The 26,100-nt window shown below is 45.5% G+C and overlaps 1 protein-coding gene across 50 annotated transcripts in view; it reads left to right on the top strand.

Annotated features, from left to right (window-relative positions):
- Nucleotides 1-373: 373 nt before the first annotated feature.
- Nucleotides 374-26,100, top strand: part of MAP4K4 (mitogen-activated protein kinase kinase kinase kinase 4) — a 170,440-nt gene continuing 144,713 nt past the window's right edge. For 8 of the 50 annotated variants that reach the window (XM_036872551.1, XM_036872560.1, XM_036872548.1 and 5 more), the window contains exon 1: nucleotides 1,019-1,114. In XM_036872551.1, coding sequence (XP_036728446.1) covers nucleotides 1,019-1,114 — 96 coding nt within the window. Of the gene's footprint in view, nucleotides 688-1,018; nucleotides 1,115-26,100 lie in introns of those variants that run through there. The other 42 variants (XM_036872556.1, XM_036872549.1, XM_036872530.1 and 39 more) reach the window with 18 other exon arrangements.

The raw sequence follows: 26,100 nt of genomic DNA, 5'->3' as shown, positions 1-26,100 counted from the left end.
CGGGAGGGAGGGGTCGGCCCGCCCCTCCGCCCCTCCGCCCGGGGGTCCGGGCCGGTTTCCCTTTGTCGCGGGCGCTCCCCCCGCTCACGCAACCCCGCACCCGGCCCCGCGCGCGGCCGCCGTCCGGGCCCCACCCCTGCTGAATATTCACGCCGCGCCGCGCCCCTCGCCCCCCGCCCGGGCCGGCTCCGGCCGCGCGCGCGCTTCCGCCCGCTTTTCCTGCCGGAGGAGGAAAGGGGGAGCTGTTTGCTCTCCTCAGAATACGTTTTCGGTGTCCCGTGTCTCCTCCTCCCGCGCCGCCGCCCCCCGCCGCGCGCCCGCCTCCGCCTCCGCCTCCCGGTCATCTTTGTCTGGCGGCCTCGCGCTCCGGGCTCCACTCTCGGCGGCGCCGCGGCCCCTGCTCCGGGCCGCTCGTGCAGGCGCGCGGCGGGGCGCGGGGCCGGGGCCTGAGGCGCGGGCGACGCCCGGGGTCCTGCCGGCCGCCCCGGCCATGGAGTGAGCGCCGCCGCCCGCCCGCCCTCCGCCCCCGGCCTCGCCCGCGGGCTTGCGCCGCCCGCCGGGCCTCCGACTCCCAGAAACACACCAGAGACCGATTGATTGTGGCCGGGTTTTGGGTGGCAAAAAGGGAAAATGGCGAACGACTCCCCTGCAAAAAGTCTGGTGGACATCGACCTGTCCTCCCTGCGGGTGAGTGGCGGCCGCGGGGAGCGGGGCGCGGGGAGCCGGGAGCGGGGCGCGGGGAGCCGGGGGCCGCGCCCTGGCCGGCCGGGGGCTCGGGCGCCGCCGCGGGCAGAGCCGCGGGCGCGGCGGCCCCTTTGTCTGCTCGCGTCGGCGGGTGCGGGGCCCGGGGCGCGACCCTCCGCCGGAGCCGCCGCCCGGGACCCCGACCCCGCGCGCCCCGACCCCCATCGCGGGTCTCGGGCGCCGGCGACCGCTCCGGGCGAAGCCCACCTCTTCGGTCGCCGCCCTTTCTCTCCCGCTGCCCCGCTTCTTTTATTCATTGTTGTGCTGCTTTCCGATGCTCACCCCTCCCCTCCTTCTCCTCCAGGATCCGGCTGGGATTTTCGAGCTGGTGGAAGTGGTGGGAAATGGCACCTACGGACAAGTCTATAAGGTCGGTGCGGGCGCCTCCTTTGTTTCCCGGGGACGGGTTGAAACTTCTGGTTCGGGGGCGACGGGGAGGCTGATGGACACGCCGCCGCCCGGAGGCCACGCCGCTCGGCCGAAGTTGGGAGAGGGGTCTCGCCTCGCCGTCCCGCTGTTTTTCAGCAGAGTTTATATGCACACTGGCCTGAAAAGACCTCATTTCCTGGCTCTCAGATAAGGAAATAAGCTCCACTCTTAGGCATGCACTTTTCTCCCATGAAATGGGCAAGCATTTTTGCATCAGACAGCCTACATTTTTTCTCGTCTTTCCCAGATCTGGCCATCGGAGTTGGTGTGTTAATTAAAATTCAGTAGAGGCAGGCCTTGCTTGTGATTATCCCAAAACACTGCCTTGGCCTCCTTGAGAATTGTCTTCGTGTTCCCTCGTTTGAATGCTCGCCAGGCGCCCAGGGAGCGGAGTTCGGTGCTACTTGCTTCTCCTTTATAAACAGCGTACATACTACTGATGGGTACATGTTTTGGGGAACCGGGGAACGGTGTGTGTTTAGGCAACAGGAGCAGGAAGAATTACAGTGTGAGGATTATACGGTCTGAATTCCAGGAATAACCTGTTTGACAGGTGTGTAATTGAAACAGAAATGAGGCAGAGCCCAGGAGTGGAGAGGGTGCCCAGATTTTACACCCACCCCAGGTCTTTCTCTTTTTTTTTAATACCCGCCCCCTCGCCCCCGAGGGTAAATGAAATGAACAAATCTGGAGACTCTGAGTCGGCCCTGAGTAGCGGACACCTCGTGAGCCTAACCCGTGCTGCGCATTTTATCCAGTGCACATTCTAGAGATTATGAGCAGCTCTAGGTAATGGAGGCGCAGGCCTTGAACGTTTGAAACAGAATGTGAAATTCTCCCTCTCCTGATTTGTTTCTTATTACTGAACGCTTTCTCAAAGTTATCTGCACCGGGGGTGTTTGGTAGCAGTTAGTGTTTTCTAGCTGGGTACAAGGTTGGGATAGAATAAAAAAAAAAAAAAATCTTATGAAGCAGGGCTTTGTGGTTCGCTGTGAAGAATTGTCATTGTCTCGTTAAAAATGGAGGGGGGGTTGGAAGCTGACTGTAGGCATTTTCTTCGCCCAAATTAAGTGTGGATCCCATTGTCTGTTTTCTGCTCTGAGAATAGGGTTTATCTGTCTCTTGAAAGCCTCTCCCCAGCCCTGACTTCCCCTGGCCTGGGCTGTGTCCCGGCCTGTGGCCTGAACTGGATGGAGTCAGTATTCTGAGGTGATCTCAAGTGAATCAGCATGTGTTTTGTTGGTTAACTGTTGGGGCCAGGGCCAGATTTTTGAATTTGAAAGAGAGCCCTGTGAGCTCAGCCTGCCGGCCTCAAACTGAATTTGGAAGCTTTTGGAAATTTTTGGAGAAGATTGTGTTGCAACTCCCTGAGTGGTCTGCTAACTGGCTGAAAGATGTTCTTTCCCGAGCCCCAGTGTTTGTTTAAGCACCAGTCGGTTTTTTCTAACCCAGTTTTTCTGGCCAAATCCGAGTGGTGAGTGTGCCCTCATCCAAGTGAACTAGCCAGAGCTTGTTTTTGACCTGGTTACACAGTAGTTGGATCGTTTGGCTCTTCTTTGGTCAGGGTGGATGTGAAGGCTGGGGAAGTAAACCAGAAGCCAGTGAAACCTGAATGGGTCTTAAAGGGTTTAAGAGCTGGGGGTTCTTTATAGGAGCACGTGGGGCAGGTTCACTGCCGAGGGTTTCCCCTCCTCCTTCCCCCTTTGGTTCCATCCCCTCTTCCCCCAATCTTTTGAGATAGATTTGCTGAGCACAACATTTGGGGGAAGTTGGGATCCTCAACATTTGGGGATCGTGGCAGTGACCCGGCTCTCTGGCTCTCTCCCTATAAAGTCAGTACAGTTGAGGAGAAATTCGCAAATTATGCAAACCCGAGGAATTAAGAAATCTGTGCAACCATGCCATACAATCACGAGCAAGAGTGCTTGAGATTTTGCTCGCCTGCAGTTGTTTTATTATTATGGAGAATTTGAACCAGACACTAGGGAGAGAGAGATCACCAGTTTAACAGTTACCAGCACGTGACTAATCTGGTTTTGTCTGTAGTCTTCCCTCCCTCCATCCATTATCTTCACATAAAACCCAGATACCATTTCACCCATAAATACTTCAGTATGTATCTTTTTTTGTTTTTTAGATAGTCTCAATGCTGTTCTCACACCAAAAAAATTAATTCCTTCCTATCAAATATTCAGGTTTTTTTAAATTGAAGTATAGTTGACTTACAATGTGTTAGTAAGGTGTACAGCAAAGTGATTCAGTTTTATATATATATAGACATGTATGTGTGTGTGTATATATATATATGTTTTTCAGAGTCTTTTCCCTTATATGTTATTACAGAATATTGAGTAGCGTTCCCTGTGCTCTACAGTAGGTCCTTGTTGGTTATCTATTTTACGTATAGTCGTTTGTATATGTTCATCCCAAACTGCTAATTTATCCCCCCCACTTCCCCCTTTGGTAACCATAAGCTTGTTTCAGATGTTCAGTGTGAACATTTTCCTGATTATCTCATACATGTTCTCTTACTATCATGAGAAGCTCTTTCATATTTATGAACTGATCCTGGGAAGTTTAGGCTTAGAGATGGTGGAAATAGAAGAGACAGTTAACATTTCCATTCTTTTTTCTCTTTAAATGTGTACTTTCTAGAACCGTTTACATCATGCCTAGGAGTTTAGGATATTTGTTGGCACGATTTGCATAGGGTGGTTTTGGGATTAGATTATTGACCCTGTAGCATTTGTTTACCGTTGCTAAACATCCATTAGTGTGACCAGCATCAGAGTTTGGAAAATACTTGTGTCTAATTTGTTTTTTATAAAGAAGCTTTTTTTTTTAAACATTAGGTGAAACACCTGTAAGCTGAACAACCTGTAGTCCTAATTTATTTCATTGTTATATTTTCTATTTTTTGTTCTTTCTTTGAACTTTTTTAGTGATAGTGGTTGCTTATTTTTAGAAGACTGTTTACATGAAGTGAATGAGTCGAGAGAGGGAGTTTTCTGAGTTTTGATATGTTCTATGAAAATGGCTTTCTTGGGGATAGTTTATAATTTTCTCCATCTCTGACAAAAATGGTAAATAGTCTGGGTATAGTTGAACAGTATGTAACTTTATCTTTAAAAAAGGAGTCGAGACACAGGCTGTATTCTATTTAGAGAAATTTATTTTTGGCTTTAGGTTTCTGAGGGATCATAGGGAAGGATACTCATAAATTAAAATGTGAAAACAATTGTGAATTTCTGTTCACAGGGTTTCATTCAGAGTACCATATATTTATAAAAGAAGTGTCTATAAGATGATCTTGTGCATGTTGAGTAGATACAGTGAATTTTAATTATTTTCATCAAAGGGAGAAATGGTAATGTGAAAAATCCAAACCAGAAATGATAGATCAAAGTTTGTTTTTGTGTTTTTGGAGTTTGTTATTTTTAACGTTTATTTGGCCATTTTTGTTTTTTTCTTGGGGTGGCTACTGTTATTTTGCATTTTGCAGGCGTCCAGTGGCCAGTGTTCCAAAATGTCTTGGCTAAAGGCAGGAAAGTCCTGCATCTGGAATGGCATGGTAGGGGGCCCGAGGGGAAGTTAGGGACTTGAGAACCCAGCAGGCTCAATGCCTGGAGTCAGGGCTTACTCACCGGCCAGATAGAGAGAGCATCTTGACTCTGACCCTGTCTGACCCTGTCCTTGGAGGAGAGGGCCTTGGTGGATTGGACACCTTGAAGGCTGAGGAGGAGGCTACCCTAGGCCTGAAGATGGTAAGCAGAGCTAACCTGAGAGTTGGCCACCTGTTAGGCGCTGTGCTAATGCTGTCCCCCTCTTTTATTGAAGAAAGGGGGGTATATGTGGCCAAAGGGCTGAGGGTGACCATTGGGAATGGTAGTAGGGCTTGGGGGTAGTGGGCATCTCGAGGAGGGGTTATTCGTGTTGGCATTGAGGAGGTCCATCATTCCCTGGCACTGAGGAGCCATTGAAAGTTTTGTCGGGATTGAGGATCCCTGGGAGTAGGAGACTTGGTCAGATGAACTTTGGGGAAGGAACAGGTAAGGTGGTTGGCCTGGGGCAGTGGTCTAGGAGAGAGGAGGGGAAGGAAGGCCGGGGCAGGGCAGTAGAGAGAAGAGTGTTGGGGTGAATTCTGGGGCTTTCCTCCTTGCTAAATTTACCCTCCTTGCTAAATTCACACCTTCTCTGCAAGCTTTGGTGTGACCCTTTAAAACGGGTCCGCTGTTTGCCTGCTGGATTAGGAGGAGCCTTGGGATTTGTGAAAGTGCTAAAATTGCTTTCCATTGCTCAGCAATAAAGTGCCATGTAAATTGTGTAGCTTTTAAAGATCATCACTGTAACATTTTGGAGCAAGCACTTAAACTTTTGGGAGGGGCTTTCTGCAAATGTTGCTTTGTCAGGGTGACATCTCTTGTTCTTAAATGGAGGTAAAGACATCCACTGGGGCAAAATAAATTTTGTAGAACTGGATGTTTTCCTTAGGAGGAGGGTTGATCGGCCTCTGAGTGGCATGTACAGACTTGTTCTGAGACACAGAGTTCCTTCACGCTGGAAGGATTCTGGCCCTGGGTTAAGGGAGGGGGGATGAACCAACCCTGTTGAACACACACAGGTGTGTGGCTGTCTTGAAAAATATCAACCCAGACTTCCAAAAACTGTTTTGGCCCTAAACTAAATCAGGAACGTCAAAAGCCTTGCAGAAAAACCAACCACCAGATAAAACCCTGCTCATGATAGTTTTTTAACTCCTTATTGCTTGAAACTCTGTAGTACAGTGTTTATTTGCATAGCTTGCAAACTTGTATTTTGCCTTTTTTCTTGACCAATTTTGGATCTATGTCTATTTCTACATATTGACATTATCTGGGGGCACTTTTGGTACAGTGTGTGTGTTCATAGATTTTTGTGGATTGACCTTTGAAAAGCAAAGACGATTTTTGAAAAAATATATCCTGCTTTGGAGATAATGAATCCCTGAACAGGTGTGCTAAGCCAAGGAATAATCTAAGGAGTTTCATTCCCAGGGAACTAAAAATATTATAAACTAAAATACATTTTAACCTAGAGATGGGTGCTTTGACACATGCATTTCATACATGGTCTTTTGTTCCTTTGCTTTCTTAGTAAATAAATACTTTCACCTGGTTGTGAACAGCGTCTTGAGCCAAGACATTGCCCACCCTCAGAGCATCAAGTGTTTTCCATCTCTCAGCTGCACTAAGTTTAGATGCCTCTGCTTCTTATCGTTAGTAATGGTGCTTTCACTTTTTCTCTATTCTAACGATTTAAATTGGCAGACAGCAGTGCATGTAAATGATTGTGCAAGTGCACTGCCTTCAGACCCAGGTGGTTCCGGTGCTGAAGCAGGACTGTTGCCCAGAGGGCAGCACTGATACGTGATACCCTGGAAGCTTCCCTCTCATCTTATAAAGGAAAATGTACAAAAGTTCAGACTGTGTGGCCATTCACTGTGTTGGAGTCAAGAACTTAATCTACAGTGAGTTCTCAGGGTCAAACACTACCTATTTAGAATTTGTGATAATTTTACGGGTCAAAACAATATTAGGTCACCACCTCACCTTTTAAAAATCAGTGTTTTAAAAACTTTGTTTCTCGCCCAAGTAGCTAGATATATAGCTAGCGGCTTGTGGGTCATCCTGTAAAGTACTTGCAAATAATTGCTTTCAATATTTACTACAAACAGATTTTTTGTGAATTCAAGTTGGTTTTAATACTACTCTGAATAACCAGTGTTAAAATATTAAGATATATTTAATATGTAATTTGGGACCTGATTACATAGTCATTGGGACGTGATTATCAGAGGGTAGAGATTCCCAAGTACTTTTAATAATATGATAACACAAGAATTGAATCAGGATACATTTTTTTGGACTTAGGGAGGGATGGCCAGGAAGAGAATGGAGACCAGGGCAATGTTATATTACCAGTGACCAAAGTCTTAGGTTTTTACGATATTCTGTTAGGAGGCTGGCTCAGTAATAAAAGTCTGCTGGCATCATTCAGAAGAGAAGTGAGTGATGTGTTGGCGGGGATAGAGTTGCGAGGCCCTGTTTTCTGTAAGAATTTCAAAAGGAAGGACAGAATGGTAAGTTTTAGGACTTCTCAAAAGTTTAAAAAACTGGGATCTTAGAAACTCTGACATCTGCGTAGCATTATGAGGAACTTAGAACTAATTTGGGGACACCAGTTAACCATACAGGGCTGGTTTGCTGCCACTTACAGTATTCACTGTGCTGCTACCTGAGCTGGGCCCTGCCTGCGTGGTCCGTGTCCACACAGCGGTGCAGGAAGCAGGCAGTGTGTTTACCCTCTGGGGGTGCAGGGAAGACGGGGTGGACACAGCGTGCCAGATGTGTAACATCAGATGTGTACCATCCTGTGATGGCTCTGTCTCCCCAGGCCCTCCACCCAGACACAGCCCATGCGCCCGACCCCAGAGAGCTTTCCAGCCTCCGCAGGGCTGAAATAGTTCAAACACGTGACCAGAAAAGCGAGGTGAAAAAGTAGACACGGAAAATGCCAGCCTGAATCTTTTTTTTTTTAATACTTATTTTATTGAAGTGCAGTTGACCTACAACGTTGTGTTAATTTCTGCTGTACAGCAAAGTGATTCAGTTATATATATTACACATTCTTTTCATATTATATACACATTCTTTTTCATATTCTCTTCCATTACGGTTTATCACAGGATATTGAATGTAGTTCCCTGAGCTATACAGTAGGACCTTGTGGGGTGTTTTTTTTTTTGGCCGCATCGCGTGGCATGCGGGATCTTAGTTTCCTGACTGGGGATCGAACCCGGGCCCCCTGCAGTGGAAGCTTGGAGTCCTAACCACTGGACTGTCAGGGAATTCCCAGAACCTTGTTGTTTATCCATTTCTATATACAGCATCTTTTTGTTATTAGAATCAAAGGACATCATGTCACCCTGTCAACTTGCTATAAAAGTTTTTCCACAGTTGTCAGTTTCTGAAGTTACCTGGTTGTCCCCCAGTCAGCAGAATGGACCTGTGGGAGCCCTGAACTGGCAGGGTCGAGTCTGCACAGGGCTCTCTGTGAGCCCTTGGGCTGATGTGTTGCATTAGCGAGAGAATTGGGGGCCTTGTCCACGAGGAGGAGGGAGCCGGAGCCCAGGCTGCTTCCCTCTTTCTGCGGAATTGGCCCTCCATCCCTGGGGCATTGCAGGTATCTCAGATGTGGCCAAGTGTTGACAGGTTTTCCTATCCAATTTTTAATCTTAACTAATTATTAAATTATTAAAAAGGAAAAAGCCCCCACTTTTATGCTATGACTTAAAAACTTAGACAGGACCTTCAAACACTTGCCAAAGTTAGGAATGCACATAGTTGCAATCAGGTGACAAACTAAAGTTCTCTTATCAAAACTTGGAGTTGTCCTATTCCCAAGGGACATCTATTTTCAATGCTTTTAGTTGCTCCATTTGAAATTGACTGCTGTATTTCTAAATTAGATGCTTCCATGGCTTTTTCTTGATTTATCAGTTTTGTGCACTTACTGACTTCTTGTGACGGTGGTTACAGCTCTTCAACTACTGGAGCGGTCCCATGCGAAGAATTAGCTATTATACTTGTCCCCCTCCCTTAAATGAGTATATCATAATTTGGGGTTAAAATGATAATTGTTTGTATTACACTGTTTATCTCTGAGCCAAGCAATCTAATATGATTACATTTTCTTTTTTAAACACTCCTTCCCCCTTGCGTTGCCTTTTTCGTTTGCTTAGTTTTCTAGGTACTTGTCATTACTTTCCACCTCAAATGCCCTGAAAGTTGTATCAAGTGCCTAGCATAGTTAAGCCTTTATCAACAGTTTTTCTAAACACTTAAACACGTTAGATGGTTCATGGTTTCAGATAACCTGTAGGTTCCGCTTTTTTCTCCCTGGAGGGGAGCTGGCCAGGTATACTTGGCCTCCCACCTTGGTGCATAGCTCTGCCCCTGGACCATCTGTTTCCCGGATGCCACAGTCTCTCTTTTTTTTTTTTTTTTTTGGTGTACTGCCTTTCTTTCCTGAAGCACATCCTCCAGTTGCTTTATAAGTAAGGGTGCCTGGGGTGTAAAGGTTTTAAGTCTTTGGGTGACCCAAACTGCTTTTGTTCTTCCTTTACGTGGGATTTATATGTTAGCGGGTGGAAAATACTCTAGGGTGAATATTCATTTTTCTCTTGGAATTTTGAAGTCATTGGTCTTCTGAGTGTGACCTGTTTTAAACCTCTTTGGGGAAGCTTTTAGGATATTCTCTTTATTCCTGGTGTTCTTAGATTTTATGAATGTCTTGTGTTGTCGTTCACTGTTCCAGGTGCTTGGTTAATTCTTTTTCTTAGGAGCTGCCCTTTTTTTCTGGGAAATTTTTTTTTCTTCCCCTCCAAATTCCCTGCCTTCTCTTTCTGAAAGTCCTGTTAGTCACCTCTTTGATTTATTTTCTTATCTTTTCCTCTATTTTTGTCTTTTTGTTCTACTATTACGAAATGTCTTTGACTTTCCATTTCAATATTTCTATTGAATTTTTAGCTTTGTCATATTTTTAATTTATAAGAGAAACCCTCTTTCACAGGTTTTTTATTAAAAAAAAACCGCGTCTATTCTTTCGTGAATTTATCTCATCTCTCTGAGGATACTGAGTGTAGATACAGGTATTTTCTTTTGGTTGGTATTCTTGTGCTCCGGTATTCCCCCCCCCCCCAATTTCCTCCAGATTTCAGTTTTCCTATTTGTTTATTTGGGTTATTTATTTATTTATTATTTGGCCATGCCATGTGGCATGCGGGATCTTAGTTCCCCAACCAGGGATCGAACCTGGGCCCTCGGCAGTGAAAGCCTCGAGTCCTAACCACTGGACCGCCAGGGAAGTCCGGGGTCTTTGTCTTTAACGCTGAAGATTGTCCTTAAATCCTTGGAGGTGGGTGACTCTGCTCATGTTTGACTGAGGCACCAGCAGTGACTTGGAGGCTGCTGACTGCTGATAATTCAGTTTAGGGGGTGCAGGTGGGCCCAGGATATTCTCGTGGATGGGGAACCCCACTGCTGAACATCTGAAGGGCTTTTCTTTGGGGTTTCTCTAAGAAGAACTCCCAGAAGCTTTTCCTGCTTAGGGGCCGTGCATGTGTTGATTGGCCTGTGGGGCTCAGGTGGAGGAAGGAGGCTGGAGAGGTACCGTCTGATACCTTAGCTTTGCAGCCCTGTGGCCTGCGGCTTTCCCTCCTCTGTCATCACATCTGGAGCATTTCTCCTTCAGCTTCTTCAGGGCCTGAACCTCTGGTCTCCTAGTGGTGTGGAGTGACGTGGGGCGGCCGCCAGACTGTGAGGTAGAGAAAGGGGGCCTGGGGCGCTGTGTCACTAAGCGTCCCCTCTCCTGATTTTAACCTCATGCTCCGTTTGGTATCAGTTGCTTCCAAATGAGGATCTCCTCAGGGTTCTGTGCAAATTGCCTCACTTTTGGTGTCCCCTCAGTGGGCACTTAGATTATAACTTTTTTCTCTTTGCTCCATCCATTTAAAAAAAATTTTATTTATTTATTTATTTGGTTACACCACGTCTTAGTTGCGGCAGGTCGGCTCCTTAGTTGAGGCACATGGGCTCCTTAGTTAGGGCATGCAAACTCTTAGTTGCGGCACGCATGTGGGATCTAGTTTCCTTACCAGGGATCGAACCCGGGGCCCCTGCATTGGGAGCGCGGAGTCTTAACCGCCGCGCCACCAGGGAAGTCCCTCCATTTTTTCCTTGCATTTTATTTTATTATTTATTTTCTTTTGGCCGCACCGTGCCGCATGCAGGATCTTAGTTCCCCGACCAGGGTCAAACCCGTGCCCCCTGCAGTGGAAGCGTGGAGTCTTAACTGCTGGACCACCAGGGAAGTCCCTGCTCCATCCATATTTTAGCGGTCACAACCTGATAGTAACAATCTGTGCCGTCGTCTCTTCCCCTTGATCTCTTTATGCTTCTGTTTACCGTATACTCATCTTTATGGCAATGAACCCCTGTGACTCGTGATCAGTGCCCCGGACCAGGAGTCACTAGAGGTTGCGTCTTTGATTTCACACCTGTGGTTTTGTCCAGGTGTGGGCTACTTTTCATCCGGAGCAGTAAACCGCAAAAACAGCAATGCCAGCAACAGAAACGAAAACAGGAGTGGAACAGTGCCGTAGTGCCGATACTTAAAGTGGGAGACGCAACCCAGGGGCGGGGGCCGTGCGGGCGTGCCGGGTGGGCGTCCCCAGGCTCGCCGCCGCTCCGCACCAGCCTCCAGGAGACACGGAAGTTTGTTCGGCAGGTTTGTTCTTTTAAACAGCTCTATTGAGGTGTATTTTATATATCACGGGATTCACCCGCCTCAAGCCTGCATTTCAAGGGTTTTTAGTAGATGTGCTGAGTGGCACAACTGTCCCCACAGATCAGCGTTCAGCACTTCCATCGCCCCAGCAATATCCCTCCTACCCTCTCACAGTGAACCCCTGTTCCATCACAGAGCTTCAGACAACCGCCCGTCTATTTTCTGTCTCTGTAAATTTGCCTTTTTTGAACATTGCATATAAATAAAATCATGCCACGTGTGGTCACTGGTGTATGATTCCTTTCACTTTGCATAATGCCTCTGAGGTCCGTTCATGCCGCTGAGCGTGGTCGTTTGTTCCTTTTCATGTCTGGATGGTGTCCAGGGTATGGGCGGGCTGTGTTTTGTCCACCAGTTCGCCAGCTGATAGACGTCACAGTTATTTCTAGGTTTTGGCTGTTGGGAGGAGTGCCTGCAGCAGGTGTTTGGGCCTGGCATCTCAGATGCTTTCAGAGGAGCTGCACCTGGGAGCCTTACATACCAGGAGAAAAGAGGGGACATTTGTCTGCTTGGGTCTACCCCTTTCTCGTCAGTATAACTCAACACCTCCTGGTTCTGATGACCTGGCCGCCTGTCTCTGCTTCCCTGAAACCTTTACCTTCCCCACTCTCAGTATTAGTCATCACTGCATTTAGGTCATTTCTTTAAACATGAAAACAGTTTCTTATCGCCATAAAGACAAACTGTTCGCTATCAGTGAGGTCATTGGTATCAGGAACTAGACCAAACCGGTTTTTCCTTCTCACATTTTATTGGGGAATTCCATTGTCAATAGCCAGCCCTTTGCCATGTGATACTAAAGACTGGAGTTTTCCTTTATCTCAGACAGAAGCTATTGACTCACCAGGATTTGAAAAAACATAACAAAATCTATTATCTTTGGTCAGAAGGACGTATACCAAGTTAAATAAATGATTTGTTGCGTTACATGGGGGAATACAGCTGCTCATTTGATTTTCTTCAGGTGTACCTTTTACAGTATTTTTTTCATCTTACATTTTAAAGAACTTTCTTTTTTGAATTTTATTTTATTTATTTTTGTATATAGCAAGTTCTTATTAGTTATCCATTTTATACATGTTAGTGTATACATGTCAATCCCAATCTCCCCATTCATCATATCTTTTATTGGGGGCTTCAATGCATTCAGATCAAATCTAAATTTAATATTAGTATACTTTTGGAAAATTCTTATACTTAGAGCTATAGTCTTACCTGTTTATGATACTAACTGAATACTGTTGACAGCCAGAACCGTTGCCCCATCAGTAACTCTGGGACCCTCTATGTAGTTGCGGTGTAGTTTTGCCGACTATTCAGTTTGGAGATCTCAAGTCAAAGACTGACTATTACCCAAGTCGGGGTTGTGCATCCAAGGGACATAGGAGTTATTGGGATCCCGAGTCAGGCAGTGAGGATGGCCTGGGGCTGAGGATGGCTCAGTGGCGCGGGGTTCACTGAGCGTGTTCACTCACCTGCGGGGGCCTGCCTGCAGTTCTAGGGCCTCTCCTGTTCGAACTTGGCCTCTCCGCGTGTCCATGTGCTCCCCATCCGTTCTTGTTGCTCCTTCCCTTAGTTGCCAGAAAAGCCTTGGGAACGTTCAGCTCTTTACTCTTTAGTGACTTGGGGGCTTCGTATCCGGTTTGTGTGTCGCTGTTTGTGAGAGAGCTGAACCTGCTCTGCTAGGCGGCACTCTGTTCCTCCGGAGCTCACTGCGGACGCGGTGTGTGCCGGGCACCCCTCGAGGCTCCTTGCTGGTGGCAGTGGGCAAGAAGAGCGGCCAGCGCGTGCCTTGTGCAGCACGTAGTTTGAGGAGGAGGATGTTGCAGGTGGGGAAGAGCGGGGCCCGTGGGAGTGGATAGCTAAGCTGGACCTGGTACAGGAGACACGTGGTACACAGTGAGGCTTTATGGTTTAAGTTCCGAGTCTCTGGCTGAGGCCGAGATGGGTGCAGCTGATGACGCACCGTCTTGGTTAATAGAACCCTGAATAGAGATAGGAGAGGTGTGTTCCACTGATGACGGTAATCGCCTGCCCCTTTCAGCTGCCTGGAGCGTCTGTCTCTTGGCAGGCCTTGCATCCTTTGTCTGCTGCTGGTGTGGCGTCCGGTCTGTCCTGAGTTAGGAGTTAGCAGCTCTTGGTCGAGCACCCTCAGCATCCCCATAGAGAGCAGGGTGGGGAGGGCGCTCCCATCAAACCTCAGGGCGTCCTGTGAGCAACACGTGGTGCTCATACTTGGCGATGGATGGCCCAGAGAGGGGGGGACACGTGGCGGGATGGTTAGCCGCCGGACCCCCGACCTTAGGGCTGCAGGCGGCCTCTGTGAAATGGGAACGCTGGTGTACAGACAGCCTTAGGATACTCAGATAGCTTTTAATAAGTTTCTGGAGTTCAGGTTATACAAGGAAATGATTTCAAAGATGAGGTTTTGCATTTTTTTTTAGGTGCTGTGTATTTGCTTTTTGATACTACAGATAAAAGATGATTTTCTTTTCCCGAGCTTACTGAGTAAAATGGTCTTGTGGGCTTTTTTGAAAAAAATTTAATATCGAGTGAAATATTTCTAACCTTTCTCTAATCACACTGGTAAAAGACCTTTTTAATTGCTAATGCCAGCCATCAAAATGTGAAAAAAAATTTTGTTTTATTTTGTTTAAACAAGGCCTCTGTCAGTCATCAACCCCGAGGTTGAATCAGACATTTCATCAGTTTGCTACTCAATTAGCTGAAAATATATATTCTCTTTTTTACTTATTATATGAAAAAAGTGATTTAAAATGCTAACTTTTACATAGGATGTTGATTTTTTTTCCTTGACCTTTCTTCTTTCATTTCTTTCTGGCTCTTTCTACTGAGGACTTTGTCTCTTTGGTAGTTTGTCTTTTGCCCTTTTTTCTTTCTTTTGAATTAAATAATTGAGTGTTTTTATTTTATTTTTTATTTTATTTATTATTTATGGCTGCGTTGGGTCTTCATTTCTGTACGAGGGCTTTCTCTAGTTGCGGCAAGTGGGGGCCACTCTTGATCGTGGTGCGCGGACCTCTCATTATCGCAGCCTCTCTTGTTGCGGAGCACAGGCTCCAGACACGCAGGTTCAGTAGTTGTGGCGCACGGGCCTAGTTGCTCCGGGGCATGTGGGATCCTCCCAGACCAGGGCTCGAACCCGTGTCCCCTGCATGGGCAGGCAGATTCTCAACCACTGCGCCACCAGGGAAGCCCTTGAGTGTTTTTTTGTGATTCCATTTTCTGGCTTATTAGCTGTAACTTCTACTTTATTGTTTCATACATTACTTTAGGGTTTATAGTACACACTTGTAACCTATCACAGTTTACCTTCAAATGGTAAATACTTCACATGTAATATAAGAACATTACAGTAGTATCACTTCTGTTTCTCCCTACCTGGCCTTATAGTATTTTGTTATATATTTTACTTTTATATATGTTATAAATCTCAAAATATATTGGTGCTATTTTTGCTCAGTCAGCTATCTTTTAAAAAGATATAAATAGTAAGAAAAAACCCTAATACATGTACCCACGTGGTTGTTAGCATTTCTGGTGCTTTTCATTCCTGGTGTAAATCCATATTTCTATCAGGTTCCATTTTCCTTCCGCCTGAAGGACTTATGTTATCATTTTTTGTAGTACAGGTCTGCTGGGTGATGAATTCTTTCAGTTTTCGTATGTCTGAAAATTTTTGTGCTTTTGTTTTTGAAAGATATTTTTGCTGAGTATAGAATTCTAGGTTGCTATTTTTTTTTCTTATCTTAGAGATGTTACTCCACTGTTGTCTCACTTGAATTGTTTCTACTGAGAAATTTGCTGTCCTTATTTTGTTCCTTTTCAGGTCTGGTTTTTTTTTTTTTTCTTCTTCTGACTGCTTTTAAGAGTCTCCGTTTATTCCTGGTTTTGAGCAATTTGATTATGATGTGCCCTGGTGTACTTCTCTTCACGTTTCTTGTGCTTGGGGTTTGGGAGCTTCTTGGATCTGTGCGTTTAGAAGTTTCATAAAATTTGGAAGCCTTTTGGCCACTGTTTCTTCAATTCTTTTTTTTCTTCCCCCCTCACTTCTCTTCCCCCTTCTTAGTCTTGGGGACTCCCATTGAATGTTTATTAAGCTACTTGAAGCTGTCTCACTGATGTATCTTTTTTTTTTTTTTTTTTCTTTTTGTGCTTCATTTTGGTTAGTTTCTTTTGCTATGCGTTCATGTTAACTTATCTTTCTTTTTCATTGTTGACTCTGCCATTAATCCCATCCCATGTATTTTTCATCTCTGATGTTGTATTTGCATCTCTAGAAGATTTGGGTGTTTTAAAAATATTTTCTGGATCTCTACTTTTGCACATATGAATACAGTTATAATAGCTGGTTTAGTGTCCTTGCCTATAATTTTAGTATCTATGCCAGTACTGGGTGGGTTTCGATAGATTGTCGTCACTCTTGGTTATGTCTTCCTGTCTGGTAATCTTTGAGTGGATGTGAGACATGAATTTTATCTTGTTGGGTGCTTCCTGTAAGTATTCTTGAGCTTTGTTCTGGGGTGCAGTTAAGTTACATGGAAATAATTTGATCCTTTTGTGTCTTGCTTTTATGGTTTTTGTTAAGGAGATCTGGATCAGTGCTCAGTCTAATGCTAGTTATATCCCACTGCTCAGGCAAGACCTCTCTGAGTTCTCAAGTCCCCCTGATGTATGAGTTTTTCCATTTGTTTAGTGGGAACAGGCACTATTTCCATCCCTGTGTGAGCACTTGCACTGTTCTTTCTAATCCTTTTGAATGTTTTTTCCCCCCAGCCTTGGTAGTTTCCTTTGCATGTGCTGATCATCCCTTGGATGAATATACAGGGGACCCTTTGCAGAGCCTGGCGGTTCTTCTCTTTGTGCAGCTCTCATTTCTGGTGTTCTCATTGGAACTCTAGCTGTCTAGGTTTACCTGGACTCTTAGCTCCTGCTCCTCAACTAAGGGAATCTGCTGAGCTCTGCTTGGGTTTCCTCTCCCTGTGCCGTGCCCAAAAACTTTGTAAAGGGAGTAAGTTCAGGCAGTTGTATGACTCATCTCATTTGTTTCTTACCTCAGGGATCACTGTTCTTCATTGCTTGATGTCTAGTTTCGTGAAAACCTTTGTGTCGTAAATTTCGTATGGGTTTGTTTTGGTTGTTTCAAGTGCAGAGGTATACCCAGTCCCCATTAACAGCATCTTGGCCAGAAGTAGATGTTCAGTGGTATGTCCACTCTGTCTCTTTATTCACCATTCATTCATTAGGAGGCATCAGCAACCTGACAAACTGAAAACAACCCCGCCCCACTTCTTTGATGGGAATAGTAGTGAGTAGGAGGAGAACAACCTTGGATTTCAAAAACACCACTTAAAAAAGATTTATTGAGGCGTAATTCAGACACCACACTATTCACCTATTTAAGGTGTCGAATTCAATGGCTTTTAGTATATTCCCAGAGTTACGCAGTCATAGCCACATTTTAGAACATGTTTGTTGCTCCAGAGAAGAAACTGCATATCCCAGTCCTCCTATCACTACCTTTCTCCCTTCCCGCACCTCAGCCCCAGGCTACTACTAATCTACTTTCTATCTATAGATTTACCAATTCTGGACCTTTCATGTAAATGGAATCAAACAATTTGTGTTCTGTGAACACTTAGCATGTGTTCTAGGTTCATCCATGTTGTAGTATGTATTGGTGCTTCATTTCTTTTTGTTGCAGAATAGTATTCCATTGAATGGATATACTGATTTTACCTGTTATTCAGTTGATGGGCAGGTGGATTGTTTCTACTTTTGGACTATTAGGAATGATGCTGCTATGAACATTTGCGTACAAGTTTTTGTATAGACTGTATTTTCATTTCTCTTGGATGTATATCTAGGAGTAGAATTACTTCTACTGTCATGTGGTAATGACAAAGGAACTCAGTTTGGAGGAACTGCTAAACTGTTTTCCAAAGCAGCTGGACCATTTTACATTCCCACCAGCAGTATATGAAGGATTTGGTTTCTCCACCTCCTTGCCAATACTTGTAATTACCTGTCTTTTTAAAATTACAGCCAACCTAGTTGTGTCTCATTTTAGTGGTTTTGATTGCTTTTCTCTGATGAGTAATGATGTTGAGCATTTTTTCATGTGCTTGCTGGTCATTTGAATATCTTTGGAGAAATGGTATTCAGATCCTTTGCACATTTTTAATTGTGCTATTTGTTTTTTAAACTTTTTGAATTGTAAAAGTTCTTTATGTATTCTAGATACAAGTCTTTTGCCAGATGTATGACTTGCAAAAATTTTCTCCCATTCTTTTGAGTTGACTTTTCACTTTCTTGATGGTGTACTTAGAGCACAGAAGTTTTTAATTTTGATAAAGTTCAGTTTATTTCTTTTGTTGCTTGTGCTTTTGGTGTCATATCTAAGAAACTACTGCCTAAGCCAAGATTATTAAGATTTACTCCTTTGTTTTTCTTTTAAATTTTAAAGTTTTAGGTCTTATGTTTAGCTCTTTGATCCATTTTGAGTTAATTTTTGTGTAAAATGTGAAGTAGGGGTGCAGCTACATTCATTTGCATGTGGATATCCAGTGGCCCAGCACTGTTTGTTGAAAGGACCATTCCGTTCCCACTTAGTTGTTTGGTACACTTGCCAGAAACCAATTGACCTTAAATGTGAGCGTTTCTGAACTCTTTTTTTTTTTTTTCTTTTTCTTTCTTAAATTTCTGGACTCTAAATTCTATTCCACTGATCTCAGTATTTATCCTATGCTAGTACCACACTGTCTTTTTTTCTTAACATATTTTAAAATTTATTTTATTTATATTTATTTTTGGCTGTGTTGGGTCTTCGTTGCTGCGCATGGGCTTTCTCTAGTTGTGGCGAGCGGGGGCTACTCTTTGCGGTGGTGCACGGGCTTCTCATCGCGGTGGCTTCTCATCGCGGTGGCTTCTCTTGTTGCGGAGCATGGGCTCTAGGCACGTGGGCTTCAGTAGTTGTGGCATGCGGACTCAGTAGTTATGGTGCATGGGCTTAGTTGCTCCGCGGCATGTGCGATCTTCCCGGACCAGGGCTTGAACCCGTGTCCCCTGCATTGGCAGACAGATTCTTAACAACTGTGCCACCAGGGAAGCCCATACACTGTCTTGATTACTATAGATTTGCGGGAAGTTTGGAAATTGGGAAGAGTGAGTTCTCCAAATTTGTTCTTCAAAAGGACCTGCTGATTTTGCTAATCTTTTTACTAATGACTGACCCTGGCACATACTTTCAAGACACTTTTTTGGCACTTGACACAAGCTTTGTGAATTGGGACTTACTCCTCTCATGATGAAAGATTTACTGTTTTGCAGACTAATGTCTTCATACACATGTCCATATCACACAGATGGTAGACCCCCAACCCCGACTGCCACCCTGCTATGTTTGTGAGAGAACAAATCTAGAGTGTCTCGATTCCTCTTCCTCTTGCAAATGCATTAAGGAATACTTTGATAATGTCACTGAATTCTTTCAAAATCTTTATAAATTAAGTACCATATAGCACAGAAGAGGAAAATATAAACCATGTAAGGAAATGGAACGAAGTCAAGCTATCTAGATATGAAACAACTCTACCTAGCTTATTTTATCATTTCGTATGAAATTTTTCACTGTAAAAAGTCTATTCCAGAATACGTACAAATTACATACCTAGATAACATACCATCATTATCAGAAAAGTATAAAGAAATATGTTTCTTAATGAAGATCAAAGACCCTGGCTCCAAACCACTAAAAAATAGTTTGCCTTGAACCTCAAGTGTTGATTAATCAAAAATTTCTGTTAAACCAAAGTCTTTGGTATGCTTAAAATATTTCATCTAGGAGGAAAGACGTGCATTGTGAGCCCAATATTTCAGTTTGACAATGATAAATGAAAAAGTTCCTACCTCCTTCACCAGAAGTGACAAATACCCAAGGAGATTTTCATTGCAATTACATTGAAAGTCAGCTGGCCTTGGGACAGAGCAGGTTGTTGAATACCTTTAGGAGCCTCACTCATACGATGCAGATAAATCTCAAGTCCATCCCAGGGTGATGCTCTTAGAAACCAGTGACTTCAAGGCACGTTGGAAATCTGATGGTGCTACGTGAACGTTAAATAATGGTCTTGTCAGATTTAGTTCAACACTTATTATTTGTATACTCTCAAAACACAGTTTTTATTTAACTTTTTAAACTACTTGTTTATAAATATTAGCAAAAGAGGAACTACCCAGAACACAGGTTTCACCTGAGTAACCTGCTCAGACTAAATTACAGGGAAGGAAGCTTTTGCTAAAATACATTTCCTCTACTTGTGAAGAAACTGTTGAGAAACAAACTTTAACTCTGAGAAAGTTATGCCATCTCTCTGCAACGTGTTTATACTTAAGGGACATAATTATCTTATGTTTCAAATGAGGTTCTTTGAAGAAGGAACCCTCTCAAGAAAGCCCCTCTCCCTGCAAAAGACTATAAGAAATATATTCCACAACTGTCTTCTGTAACTAATTATACGAACTCTGCTTTCATCAGCAAACTGTGGGAAAACTATGCTTCCTGTGAAGTTCATCACTGATATCAGCCAACCCTGAATAAGAATGGGAATTAAAACTCCTTTAAAAAAAATTAATTAATTAATTAATTTTTGGCTGCGTTGGGTCTTCATTGCTGCACGTGGGCTTCCTCTAGTTGCAGCGAGTGGGGGCTACTCTTCGTTGCGGTGCGCGGGCTTCTCATTGCATTGGCTTCTCTTGTTGCGGAGCACGGGCTCTAGGCGTGCGGGCTTCAGTAGTTGTGGCTCGCGGGCTGTAGAGCGCAGGCTCCGTAGTTGTGGCACGTGGGCTTAGTTGCTCCGTGGCATGTGGGGTCGTCCTGGACCAGGGATCGAACCCGTGTCCCCTGAACTGGCAGGCGGATTATTAACCACTGCGCCACCAGGGAAGTCTCAAAACTCCTTTTAAAAATCATTTGTGGAGTTCATTTGACCATTCTGACAATTATTTCCACACGTACTTGTTGAATGTTATGGCTCTAAGGAGGCTTGAAGATTATCTATTTCAAACTTTGGTAAAAGAATGGATCTAAGATTTATCCTAAGAGAGTCCAGACCCCTCCCCAAATCAGAGGCCTCATCAGTCACATAGATGGGACCAGAACCCCTCCTCCTAGTTAAAAATCAGTTTGAAAAATTACTTGCCATCCAACATTTCTTCTGTAGGAATTCCTCAGTAATTTTGTCATTTTTCAGAGACTGTGATAGAAATACGGGGCCACGAGAACCATAAGAAGAAATGTAAGTGAACTCCATACCTGTACTCGTTTGCTTGGGGTCCCATATGAAAATGCCATGGACTTGGTGGCTTAAACAACAGACATTTATTTGTTTTCTCATGGTTCTAGAGGCTAGAAGTCCAAGATCATGGTGTTGGTAGGTTTGGTTTCTGCTGTCTGGCTCTGCCCTCACATGGTCTTTCTTCGTGTGGGTGCCTCCCTGGTGCCTCTTTGTGTGTCCACATTTCCTCTTAGAAGGAAATAACTTTGTGCTCGTACGTACTAATGGTTTATTAACTGATAACTTAGGAATTTCATTTTTTAAATCTAAGAAGTACATGTGGTCTTCTATTCAGTTATGTAGCATATCCAACCCCCATGTCACTGCAGACTCTGTTCTAGAGCATGGAGATACAGAATTGGCAAAAAAGACACAGTCCATGCTTTCATGGAGTTTAAGAAGACAGAAAATAAAATATCTCAGGTGGTGAAAAATGCCTCTTTCAGTTGCCTTTACTGGGTAACAGGCCGCCCCTGAAACTTAGTGGCTTAAAGCAACCGTCATTCTATGTGCTCAGGATTCTGAGGGCCAGCACCTGGGGCTGGACCAGGCTCTGCACGGTGGTTCTTCCGCCGGTCTCTCCTCCAGCCCCTCAGGCCCCTCAGGCTCCTCAGGCAGCTGCGGTCAGCTCACCAGGGGCTGCGGCTGGCAAACTTCTTATAAGTGCCCTGTTGTTTTCTCTGTCATTTCAGTTCTCTCTTTCTCTTCCCTTTGTCCTTCATTAAGGAAGAGTCAAAAGGTTTTGGATATTGTGGAAGATTCCATTTTTCGGCATTGAGATGGAGAGAGAACGCTGACCTTTTTAATATCTTCATTTTACAGAAAAGTCTCATCACCCATTAATTGCAGTGTTACCACATGTCCTGTTTTACAGCTGGGAGTTAGGATTTTTTATCTGTGTGTTTGGATGGGATGATAATAGGAAAGGGATAAGTAAGTCCTATGTTGGCTATGGTTTTAGGGGCTCAAATGCCTCGATTCATGCGTGGCAACACTAGACCTGCTTTTCTTAGCTCAACAGGAAATGAGAGTCGGGCCTGGAGGAAGTCATGCATCCCCAGCTTGTAGTTGGCAGGCTTCTCATTGGCTGTTTAGGAGAGTAAGTGAAGTTTACTTCCTTCCCCAAAATGCTGATTATGAAGGGGAAGTGAGATCCATCTACAGGTAAACGAACCAGATTGTGTCTGATGTTTACGTGTTAGAAGATGAAGTTTGAAGATGAGTTCAGTTCTTAGGAAGAATAAAACAAATGGTGGGATTTGAGGGTTAAGTGCCTGAGGTTAAGACTCTCTTACTATGATGCTTAATTTCTTTGCATGAATTGATTTTTCACTTCAGTGGGTCAGACACGTGGGGAGTGTCTGGGGTACGCCTTCTGCAGTGTTTGAGAGTTGATGGTATTCCACAAACTGATTTTGGTGGCTTTAGAAAAGAATCAGGATGTGCTAAGCTCAGTGAGGACTCATTAGCCTTTGATACAGTAAGGTGATCGTATACATTAATGGAAATGGACAGGTGGAGACTCACAAGAGAAAAAATGCTGACATTGCAGGCTGGACGGATTCGTGGGAGCTTTGGAACCAAAATGATTTATTTGAATTAGTAAAGAGAGGGGACATCTTGACAGTGTGTTAAAAAATAATAGCTATCTTGAGTACTGACTCCATGAGGTTTTTGTATATGTGTTTCCTCATTTTTATCCTTATGTCACATACAAGTAATCTGTGAGGTTGAGTAACTTGCCTATAGTGACATAGCTAGTGGGCAGTGGAGAAACTGGGCTTTAAGGCCTTGCAGTCTTGACTTAAGTCTAGCACTTACCGTTTGCCAGACTGTTTCCCAGGGTATTGGCAGGTTGGGTCGATAGGTGTGACCAGGCGGGAGGGCTTGGGGCCCGGGGTGATGCTGGGAAGAGGGGTGGGTGGGAGCAGGGGTGGGATCGAGGGACAGAGGAGGGCAGACGTTGCTGCCCTGAAGGTTTCCTTTCCCCCCAGTTTTCTGTGCCTCATTTGGTGCTTCTCAGCCTTCACTGTGCACTTGAATCAACTGGGGAGCTTGTTAACGTGTAGATGGTCGTTCCGCGGGTCTGTGATGGGGCCTGAGAGTCTACGTTTCTAATATGCTTCCTGGTGATGCTACAGCAGCTTCACACTTTGGATAGTAAGGACCCGGTGAGAGGTTCCAGGAAGTGGCGTGGCAGTGGTTGGCAGCTGATTTAGATGTTACGCTGGAGCACAGCTGTTAGGGTGGCTTAGTCGGGCCGGGATTACGTTGGGTCTGTGTGGTGTCAGGTGTTACTTGGGTCCATGATTTTGTGAAGCGACCACAGCATTCCGGTGGGATCCTAGTTGCTCTGCGCGTCACAGGATGTGGATGTAGGGGAGGCTTCTAGAGATTCCGTAGCCTGACCCCGCAGGTGACAGGTGAGCAGTGAGGGGCCTTGTGGCCTGGTCTGGACTAGGGTCCCAGAGAGCTGGGGCCCCCCCGACTCCCCACCCCGGGTGCTTTCTCTCTCTCTCTGTCTGGATTGAAAGCAGTGCAGTGGGGCGCTCTCCCTCCTCGCTCCCCCCGTTTGGTGATATGGTGACGTGATCCTCATTCCGTTTCAGTTTGCAGCGCACTTCGTGGTACAACAGGAAGTGTTTCAGAGGGTAAAGGAATGAGCCGAGTTCCTGGGTGAGGCGGTCGCGGAGAGGCTCGGGGGCTGGGCACCGCCGCCGAGCCCGGTGCAGGTTTCCAGTGAAGTAGACCCCGCCGGCGCGGCGCCCTGGGGGGCTGCAGACCCCAGCGCAGGCCTGCCGGACGGCAGGTGGGCTTTGAGTTGGGGTTGCAGGGCAGGGAGGCAGGTGTGAATCCCATCAAGTGGAGAACTCGGGAGAGACTCGCTTTTTGGTTCTTGATCGCCTGCTCTCTTGCAGAATTGGGAAGCAGGCAGTAGACAGCGTCCCTGTTGAAATAGGAACATTCACAGCCCTGGCTGCGAGCGAGCAGAGCGCAGCTCTGGAAGCAGGGCCGCCGCATGGAGGGTGGGTACCGCCTGGAGGTGTGGAGCCAGGGCTGTGCAGGAGGAAGCGAGGGAAGAAGTGGGCGTGGGCGGAGAGACGTGAGGCACAGTTGTCCTTAAGTGTGTGTGTTTTGTGGGCGTAGTGGGTGAGGCCAGTGGTTTTTATGTTGATGTCTCAGAAATCATAGGATGGTCGTTCTGGAAAGAACTGGAGAGAACCTCTAGTTCCCCCTCCCTCATTTGCCCAGAAAACCCCCAAAGGACCCAGAGAGCTGGAGGGAGCAGTGGCTTACTTACGAGGTGAACCAGCCTTGGAGGAGATTGCCAAAAGGGCTTTGACGTTTTTGCCTAAAATGACCTGTTGACACTCTCGCTTTCTCTCCTCTTACTCATTTAAAAAAAATACGCTTTTACCCCGTGACTGTTAGGTGCCGGCACTGTGATAAACATGGTGCTTTTTGTCATGTTCCTTTGACTTTCAAATGGTGCTTCCTGAAAGTTCAGATATTCAAGCTAATTACTTCAGTCACCTTTTGTTACTGTTTGCTTAATGTGAGAATAATTACTAGATTTGTCTGTTTTAGGCTTTAATTTGGAAAGCAAGTGGAATTATTGCGGAATTTCTGGTTTTGGCAGAATTAATATGCTGTTTTGCAGTGTGTTGCATCAGGCCGGTCTTTAGAGAACAACATTTTTAATACTCGATTTTTCTATGCGTCACATTAATAAAAACCATATTTAAAATTCCGTCCTTTGAAAGCTCTGTACCCTAGCTGGATTGCCTTTAGCACGAATCGTTGGAGCTTTCCTACCATGAGTTCAGCTCTCCCAGCCATCTAAACAGTAGACAAGTAACACTCCCATCTTACAGACATGCTTTTGAAATTTAATTTCCACCTTAGAACATGTCAGTAGGCTCTACGGTTAAAAAACAAAAAAGAGGAAAACCTAAATTGTCACTGTTTCATGGGAGGCCCTGAGAGAAAGGTAACCCCTAACGCAGCCTTGAGAATCCAGACCCTGCTTCTGCGCGGTGGCGTGGGAGAGGTGCGCTGTTTCCCTCCGTGTCAGTGTCGGAGAGGGGAGGCTGCCTGGACTTCGTGCTCCGGGGGGCGGGCTGGCTGCGTGGAGAAGGGCGCCGGGAGGCGATGCGTATGGGAATGTCTCTGGTGTGTTAAGGAGGGCGGTGGCAGGTTGCGTTTGTTTTTTTGTGGTGATTCACATAGAGTACGGGTTGTTGTGAAGCTGCGGGATGCTTTCCTCCCACTTGCCCCGGCAGGTGCCCAGCGGGCAGAGCCCCTCTGCTCTTCTCCTCTTCCCTCAAAACTCAATCGAAGTCAGCAAGACCGGAGGTCTAACTCCAGCTCCCGGCAGCTTCCCTGGCTAGTTCATTCCCTAACTCCAGCTGCACCTGCTACACAGAGGTCCTAACGAGACCACCTTCTTTTTTTGTCTTTTAATTAAGGTATTCTTATGTATTTATTTATTTAAAAACTTTTTATTGGCGTATAGTTGATTTACAATGTTGTGTTCGTTTCAGGTGTCCAGCAAAGTGAATCAGTTATACATACACGTATATCCCCTCTTTTTTCTTTTTAGATTCTTTTCCCATATAGGCCATTACAGAGTATTGAGTAGGGTTCCCTGTGCTCTACAACTGGTTCTTATTAGTTAACTATTTTATATATAGTAGTGTGTATATGTCAGTCCCAGTCTCCCAATTTATCCCCCCCTCCCCCATCCCCTGGTAACCGAAAGTTTGTTTTCTGCATCCTAACGGGACCTTCTTGCCTCGAAGCCCTGACCCTGGTTTGCAGCAGGGCAAGGCCGCCGCCGTGGGGAGTCTGAAGCAAAGGCCGTGGGCTCCCGTTCTCACCCTCGCGCTCCTTGGGACTGCTCTGCGGAGCTTCTGATTCTCGCCGTGAAGCCGCGGTCCCGGCCTGGCCTGCACGTGGCAGTCACCTGGGAGCCTACACACCCGATAACTGTGCCGAATCCCCAGGGACTCAAGCTGGCCTGTCCTGGGGGTGCCGCCTGGGCGGGGTGGTTTGTCAACGCTCCTAGGTTATCCTGAGGAGCGTCCAGTTCTAAGCTGAGGGTCTTGGTCCACACCGGCTGCGGGAATTGGTCCGTTTCCGCCCTGGGCTCGCTCTGCTGGCTGTTGGATTTGGAAGTCCTTTG

This window comes from Balaenoptera musculus, chromosome 13 (assembly GCF_009873245.2).
Source record: "Balaenoptera musculus isolate JJ_BM4_2016_0621 chromosome 13, mBalMus1.pri.v3, whole genome shotgun sequence".
NCBI classification, from domain to species: Eukaryota; Metazoa; Chordata; class Mammalia; order Artiodactyla; family Balaenopteridae; genus Balaenoptera; species Balaenoptera musculus.
Note: the sequence above shows the minus strand (reverse complement) of the source record. Positions and strands in the feature narration are given on the sequence as shown.